The sequence below is a fragment of the Ornithorhynchus anatinus genome, chromosome 21 (assembly GCF_004115215.2).
Source record: "Ornithorhynchus anatinus isolate Pmale09 chromosome 21, mOrnAna1.pri.v4, whole genome shotgun sequence".
Taxonomy (NCBI): domain Eukaryota; kingdom Metazoa; phylum Chordata; class Mammalia; order Monotremata; family Ornithorhynchidae; genus Ornithorhynchus; species Ornithorhynchus anatinus.
The window spans coordinates 16,512,805-16,521,056 of record NC_041748.1 but is presented as its reverse complement, the minus strand read 5'-3'; the positions used below and the strand labels follow the sequence as shown (position 1 = coordinate 16,521,056).

At 45.0% G+C, this 8,252-nt stretch overlaps 1 protein-coding gene across 2 annotated transcripts in view; it reads left to right on the top strand.

Annotated features, from left to right (window-relative positions):
- Positions 1-252: 252 nt before the first annotated feature.
- The window catches only part of MEIOB (meiosis specific with OB-fold), a 28,205-nt gene continuing 20,205 nt past the window's right edge, over positions 253-8,252 (top strand). Inside the window, exons 1-2 of one of the 2 annotated variants that reach the window (XM_001520097.5) lie at positions 253-354; positions 5,772-5,847. In XM_001520097.5, coding sequence (XP_001520147.3) covers positions 5,779-5,847 — 69 coding nt within the window. In that variant the 5' untranslated portion in view covers positions 253-354; positions 5,772-5,778. Of the gene's footprint in view, positions 355-5,745; positions 5,848-8,252 lie in introns of both variants that reach the window. The other variant, XM_007657223.3, reaches the window with a different exon arrangement.

The following is an 8,252-nucleotide window of genomic DNA, read 5'->3' as shown; positions in this document are numbered from 1 at the left end:
GCCCACCACGAGCTCAGAAGGCCAACTCAGGCCCCACGAGGGCCTTCAACTGGCCCCTGTCCGCGCGGCCCTCACACGAGCGGGGCAGCGGCGGGGGGGGGAGGGCGGGACTTCGGCGCGAGCCAATGAAAAGGGCCCATGGGCGAGTCAGGGAGAAGGGACGTCGGCGCCAGCCAATGAGAGGAGCCCGGCGCCAGCCGGCGCGCGCGGGGGTCTCGGGGCCGGGGCGCGTGCGTGCACGCGTGCGCGCGCGCGCGCGAAGAAGGCGGGAAGGAAAAGGCGGGAAAGAGGCCGGCGGCGTCGCCTCAGCCCGCCCGTCCCCTCACTCGCCTCGTCGGCGTCGTCCTTAATAGTGTGGGTATCTGTTAAGCGCCTCCTAAAAAATAAAATGTTGGTATTTGTTAAGCGCTTACTATGTGCAGAGCACTGTTCTAAGCGCCGGGGTAAACACAGGGGAATCAGGTTGTCCCACGTGGGGCTCACAGTCTTAATCCCCACGCTGCTGCCTCCTCTGTGCCAAGCACTCTTCTAATAATAATGTTGGTATTTGTTAAGCGCTTACTATGTGCAGAGCACTGTTCTAAGCGCTGGGGTGGATACAGGGTCATCAGGTTGTCCCACATGAGGCTCACAGTTAATCCCCATTTTACAGATGAGGGAACTGAGGCCCAGGGAAGTGAAGTGACTTGCCCACAGTCACAGAGCTGACAAGTGACAGAGTCAGGATTCGAACCCAGGACTTCTGACTCCCAAGCCCGGGCTCTCTCCTCTGAGGCAGGCTGCTCCTCTGGCCTCTCTAGTAGGAGAACAGGTATTGGTTCCCCATTTTGCAGATGAGGGAATTTAGGCACAAAGAAGGAAAGTGACTTGCCCAAGGTCACGGAGCAGCCAAGTAGCGTGGCTCAGGGGAAAGAGCCCGGGCTTAGGAGTCAGAGGTCGTGGGTTCTAATCCCCACCCTGCCACCTGTCAGCTGGGTGACTTTGGGCAAGTCATTTCTCGGTGCCTCAGTGACCTCATCTGTAAAATGGAGATGAAGACTGAGCCCCATGTGGGACAATCTGATGACCCTCTATCTACCCCAGCACTTAGAACAGTGCTCGGCACATAGTAAGCGCTTAACAAGTGCAATATTATTAAGAGTCAGAACTAGGATTGGAACCCAGGTCCTCTGTCTCCCAGACCTGAGCTCTTTCCACTAGGCCAAGCTTCTTCTCTGTGAGTCAAGCGCTGTGCTAAGCGCTGAGGTAGATGCAAGTTAATCAGGTCAGACAGTCCCTGTCCCACATGGGACTCAGAGTCTGCCTTCCCCATTAGAATGTAAATTTCTTGGCAGAGATCGAATATGTACTTTGGTTCATTCATTCATTCAATTGTATTTATTGAGCACTTACTGTGTGCAAAGCACTGTACTAAGCGCTTGGGAGAGGACACTCTAACAACAAACAGACATATTCCTGCCCATTCCTACGAGCTCTTGTAGTTCTCAGTTCAATGCATTGCACCCAACACCCGGTAAATGCCATTACTGCTAAGAAAACCAACTCCCCTTCCTGGGCCAAACAGGAGTGCAAGTGATCAGCAGGACAGAAATAGTGATCGTATCAATCATTTGCATTAGCAAGTACTAAAAATGGAAATTACTTTAATGAAGACAGGTAATCTAATTCCAAGTACTGCAAACATCAAACATGTCAGCAGCGTGGCCTCGTGGAAAGAGCACAGGATTGGGAATCAGGAGAGGAGGGTTCGAGTCCTGGCTGCACCACTTGCCTGCTGTGAGATCTTAGGCGCATCATTGAACCTCCCTGTGCCTCATTTTTCTCATCTGTAAAGTGGGGATAATATCTCTGTAACCCCTCCCCTCTTAGACTCAGAGCCCCTATTTTGCTTAGAGATTGTGTTCAATCTGACTACCTTGTATCTACCCCAGGATTGAACAATTTGGCACATAGTGTTTTGCATATATTGTTATTATTAAATTATATAATTATTATAATTAGCTTGTATCTACCCCACTGCTTAGTACAGCACTCTGCACAGAGTAAGTGCTCAGTGATAGTAATAATAATAGCTTTTGTGGATGCACATTGTGGCTGGTATGTTGGATCTGTTATTTGCCTTTTCAAGTACACAGGCAGCCATAGGTGAATTTCATTGTCAGTGGCCTCTTCTACTACAAAGGAGAACTATCCATATATATAAAATCTAATTCCAGGAGAAACTTGAACCCTGGAAGATTGGGTAGGGATTCAGGAAATCTCTTCCTCTTGCTTCTCCCAGTATGTGCCAAAAGAATTTTTTGTTAACCACATCCAGGTTTAAAGAAGATCTTTCCATCTATATCCATTCTCCCCCGAACCAGAAACTCCTCTGAGACCTCTCATCTTATTTTAGATTGAGCAATTTAATTGGAAAAATACTCAATCTTCATGTTATGCCAAGCAATTTAATGTAAAAGCTTTATGACGTACAGGGAGACTAGATTTCATTCTCCCTGCCCTAAAGACATTTTTCTTAAAATGTAATTCTTAGTTTTGCATATCTCAAAATATGAACTTTTTTTAGACAGACATATCTTTCTTGTACATATTAATGAATAAACATAAAGCAAATATTTCACTGCTAAAATTGAAATCTGCATTTTTTGGCCACTATTTTACCTCCCTTTTTGTGAATTAAACTTAGGGAGTTTATTGGTTTCAAGGTGATGAGAACAGTACAGAAGAACCAAATGCAAAGCGTTGTATTTTAAAGTATGTAAGATCCTTTTTTTTTTTTAAGGAAAGAGGGCTCAGTTTATTCATTTAACAAAACTGCTGCCTTCCACTCAAAATTCAGATAGTTGCTATAATGGGAATGCCTGGTTGTTTTTCCTTCAGATGATTTCTATCCTAAAGATATAAAAATAGGGTGGTGAATCATCCACTTCCAAATAATAATAATTGTAGTATTTGTTCAGTGCTTAGAATATGCCAGGCACTGTACTAAGCACTGGGATATTGGAAACAGTCCCTGTCCCACATGGGGCACGCAGTCTTAATCCCCATTTTGCAGAGGAAATAATTGAGGCACAGAGAAATGAAGCTACTTGCCCAAGATCCCAGCAGACAAGTGGGAGGGCCAGGATTGGAACCCAGGTCGTTTTGATTCCAGGATTCTGGGCTTTATCCATTAGATCAATCTTCTTCCCAAAGAGAGGAGAAGGAGAAGAATTCCTCATGGGATTCTACAGGCGCAGGAGGCTTGGGACAGTGCTTGGACCGCCAGGGCTTCTTGATGCCTCCAAACAACCTCCTGTAGCTTCAGGTCCTTCCAAACTCTAAAACATCTATTTCTGGGGTGGTTTCTGCCAGAGAGGGTACCCTGGGTTGTCCTAGTTCAAACCTGAGTCTTCTTTAGAGTTAGAAATGTGGGCCAAAGTCCCAGGAATGTCTACCTAACTCATAGGCATGTGTACTGGACGGTTTGAGATCTCCAAAGGGGAGTAATAATAATAATGGTTTTTATTAAGGTCTTGGGTAGCTACAAGATCATCAGATTGCTCATTATGGACAGGAAACGTATCTGCTTGCTCTGTTGTATTGTACTCTCCCAGGCACTTAATACAGGGCTCTGCACATTGTAAGCACTCAATGAGTACCATTAATTGATCAATTGGACACAGTTCCTGACCCACCCAGGCTCTCAGCCTAGGCAGGAGGAAGAGTAGGTATCTTAACCCCATTTTACACATGAAGAAACTGAGGTATGGGGAGGCTTACCCAAGGTCACAGACTAGTTAGGTGGCAGAGCTGGGACTAGAATCTGGATCTTGTGTTGCTCTTTTCCCTAGTCCATGCTGCCTCTCAAGAACAGGCGGGGGGACTCAGTTACCTCCTTCAGAAATGGCATCCGATTGGTACCGAATGTACTTTGCTCCTATGGCTTAATGCACATAGATGTAGTATTTCTACACAGGAAAACGTGGCAGTGGATTGATGTCTGTAGCCAGATTCGGTCTTCGCCAGACAGAAGGGATTCGGTCTTCGCCAGACAGAAGGTTCAGAACTTGCCAGGAACTCGTCCGAAACGAAAACATGCATTGGCCTCTGTTGCTCACCGGGCCTGGCCAGCTTCCTAACGAGATTCCTGATTGGGCAAGGACCTTACTGCTCGATCATTTCCTCTGGCATGCAAAGTAGCCCTTTCCTTTGGAAGGGTTACCCTAATAGAACTCGGATGCTCTGGTGAAGAAATCTATAACGGTCCGGTTTAAGGGGCAGGCCAGATGCCCCCGGGGCAAACAGGGAGGCAATGTCAGTGTCCAAGAATGGTTAGGGAAACCAATATCCGTTAACTGTGGACATGAGGGAGGGGGGACCCAAGAAACCAGTTCTGTGCTACCCCTGATCCCTCCTCCTGCAGCTCCTGCTAAATTCAGGACTAGTTTTGAAGTTGGGGACCTCTGACCTGCCGAACCCCTAGACTTAAAGAATACCCATTTGGGTAGCTGCCCCAGGGGTATTCAGCAGCAGAGAAGCGGCGGGCCTGGTGGAGAGAGCACGGGCCTGGCAGCTGGGGGAGCTGGGTTCTACTTCTGGCTTTGCCACTTGTCTGCTGTGTGACCTTGGGCAAGTCACTCACTTCTCTGGGTCTTAGCTACCTCATCTGTAAAATGGGAATTAAGACTGTGAGCCCCATGAGAGATATGGACTGAGTCCAACTTAATTAGCTTGTATCTTCCCCACTCTTAGTACAGTTCTCTGCATGTAGTAAGCACTCAATAAATACCGTTGATCGATTAACAAATACCATAAAAAGGAGTTTAAGCGCATTGTCATCATCAACAATATAATCATCAGTGACATTTAATGAGCCCCTCCTGACTGCAAAACTGTATACTAAGCACTTGGGAGAGTTGAACCAAAGCAAGACACCTAACTATTGCCCTGCAGGAGTTTACAATCTAATGGAATAGACAAATGTAAATTTTTACAGATTGTTGTAGCAGGAGGAAGACGTAAATAAGTAGATAGAGGCAGTGTGGCCTAGTGGATTGAGCACAGCCCTGGGAGTCAGAAGGATCTTGGCTCCTCCACCTGTCTGCTGTGTGACCTTGTGCAAGTTACTTAGCTTTTCTGTGCCCACTTCCCTCATCTGTAAAATGGGGATTAAGACCGTGAGTCCCATACTAATTATTTTTTATGGCATTTGTTAAATGTTTTCTATGAGTCAGGCACAGTTCTGAGAGATGGGGTAGATACAAGCTAGTGAGGTTGGACACAGTCCATGTCACACATGGGCTCATGGTCTTAATCTCCATTTTACACATGAGGGAACTAGGGACAGAGAAGCTGAGTGACATGTCCAAGGTCACACAGAAAATAAGCGGCAGAGCCAAGATTAGAACCCAGGTTCTTCTGACTCCCAGGCACGTGGTCTATCCACTAGGCCATGCTGCTTCTTACTTTCATAGTATACTTTTACAGTATAAGGGAAGAAAGCGACCTGGAGGAAGAACACGGCCTCGGGACCCTTGGAAAAGTTTTTGACCACGGCACGAGTACATGCCTTACAGACAAGATCATATCTGCTCTTCACACCCAGACGGTGCCTTTTTATGTGGAGACTGGAAAGAAACTTTTCTCAGAGGATAGATAAAATGGTCTTTCTTAAGGGATCTTTCCTAAGGAATGTAGAATAGCTTGTTTACAAACGAGACTTTCCGTAGCAAGTTGATGTATTTAATGTATTTGATTTTTCAGATCTAAATCATATCCTCATATTTCAGCTAAAGAATGGCACACTACTTTTCAACTCAGAACACTGTTGCGCTTTCAGATCTGCAGCCCAATATGGTTCATTCCGTAAGTTTCGATGACCTGTTCCTTTGGTTATTCTCTAATGAAATTTTATATGATGAGATTTTATTACCTCAAGATTATGTCACTGACAGGAATTTAGAGACTTGCTGCGTTAGCTAATTATTAGATAGAGAATAACGAAGCTACTTTGTATTCCTGCTAAGAAAATGAAAACTAATGAGATTGTTGCCTATGGGGTAAGTCTCTGTGACTGTTGGTATCAACTGGGTAATTCAGTATTTGAACTGATCAGAGACCTCGTAGTGTTCTTTTAATTGAATACCAGATTAGTAATTGTACACTCAGCACTGTGAAACCAAAATGCGTTTAGGTGGACAACATATATTCTTCTATTGACTGCTCATTAGACATGATGTGAATATCTCAATGGTTGCCTAGAATCAGTGACTATATTGTGGGCAGGGAATGTGTCTGTTTGTTGTCATATTGTACTCTCCCAAGCACTTAATACGGTGCTTTGTACCCAGTAGGCACTTGATGAATAGATTGAATGCATGCATACATGAATGAATGTTGTGAAGCAGCGTGGCTTGGTGGAAAGAGCACGGGCTTTGGAGTCAGAGGTCATGGGTTCGAATCCCAGCTCGGCCACTTGTCAGCTGTGTGACTTTGGGCAAGTCACTTAACTTCTCGGTGCCTCAGTTACCTCATCTGTAAAATGGGGATGAAGACAGTGAGCCCCACGTGGGACAACCTGATTCCCCTGTGTCTACCCCAGCGCTTAGAACAGTGCTCGGCACATAGTAAGCGCTTAACAAATACCAACATTATTATTATTATTATTATCTGGATCCCCCTCAATTAAATATATATTTATGAAGAGGGTTTTTCAAGAGTGAGATCCTTCTTCTGGTCTGCATCAGAAATCTCCCCATCGATGCATAGCTAAAGCCTGTAGGGAGAGTCCTGGGCACCCAGGAGAGTAATTTCTGAAGCTCTATATGATTAAGTCCAGCCCAGAACCCTGATCACATTCTACCTATCTGATTGCCAGGCTGATTTTATTGAGACTCTGATCAGTTTTCTTGCTCTGTCTTTGACTCTCATATTTTAGCCCTGTTGTTCAGGTTTTGTCAGGGGAAGCCAACCTTCTCGGTCTCGGATCTTTTTTTTCTAATGTCCTCTTTCCTGAAAAGAGAGGAAGTAGAGGGAGTTGACAAAGGAAAGAGGAAGATGTTACACCTCTGAAGGCAGGAAAATAAACCCCCAATAAAGCTAATTTGGGACAGAATTGATCTTTAACATTAACAGCCCATTAAGAGGAATCAGAAGAGTTCATAATTGATTGATTTACTGATTCCTGTGGCACGGTTGTATTCTTGTGCTAAACAGAGTGATTTATTGTCTGGGTATCTACAGACTCCACTTTGGGAAACTATATTCAAAGGATAGAAAGTACTGCAACGTAATCACATTCTCAATGGCTGAGGAACCAAAGAAGCCCCATGTTTTAATTTGTCCTACATTCCCTCTCTCCTAGGAGGGAAATGGATGATAATAATAATAATTGTTATATGAATGAACCATTTGGTTAATGGAGATAGGAAGGTGTAGATAGAAAGTGTCCTTTAGGTAGTCACATGCCGTCACAACTCAGAAACCCATGAGACAAAGCCAACAGTTTCAGCCCAGTCCCAAACTGATGCCAAATTACTTTGCCGTGTTACAGGCAGCTTTGGCTTCGAGTGAAAACAGAGTAAGGCAAATTGTTGTGTCTTTGGGGAAACTAGAGTTGGTTATGTCCCGAATAAACCCAGCTGTGGAATATTGCCAAAAGTGTAAGTTTTAGTTTCCGTAGTAGAAGAATCTTAGGGCTCCATCAGATGACAAAGAGGTAACAGCAAGAGGAGAGGGCAGGGATGGGCAGCCCCGATGGCAGGAGAAGGAGTTAGAAGAAACCAGCCAAGGATATCCACCCCTTGCTCCCACCCTTCCTCCTGCCTGATACTCCCTCCCCCTGCACAGACAAGACACTCTCCATTCCACCCCCTGCTCCCAATCAACCAATGGAATTTATTGAATGCTTTATTATGTGCCGAGCACTGTTCCAAGCTCTTGGGCGAGTACAACGCAAGAAAATGTGTATCTACCCCAGTGCTTAAAACAGTGTTTGGGACATAATAAGCACATAACAAATACATTTTTTAATTATTATTATTATTAATAAGAGAATAAGAGTAAGCACAAGAATAAGTGGAATAAGCTCCCTGCTCACAGTGAGCTCACAAGGACAAAGACGAGTTTGCCAGGTGGAAAAATGGATGTCATTCATTATTTCATTCAATTGCACTTATTGAGCGCTTACTGTGTGCAGAGCACTGTACTAAGCGCTTGGAAAGTACAATTCAGCAATAGAGACAATCCCTGTCCAAAACAGGCTTACAGTC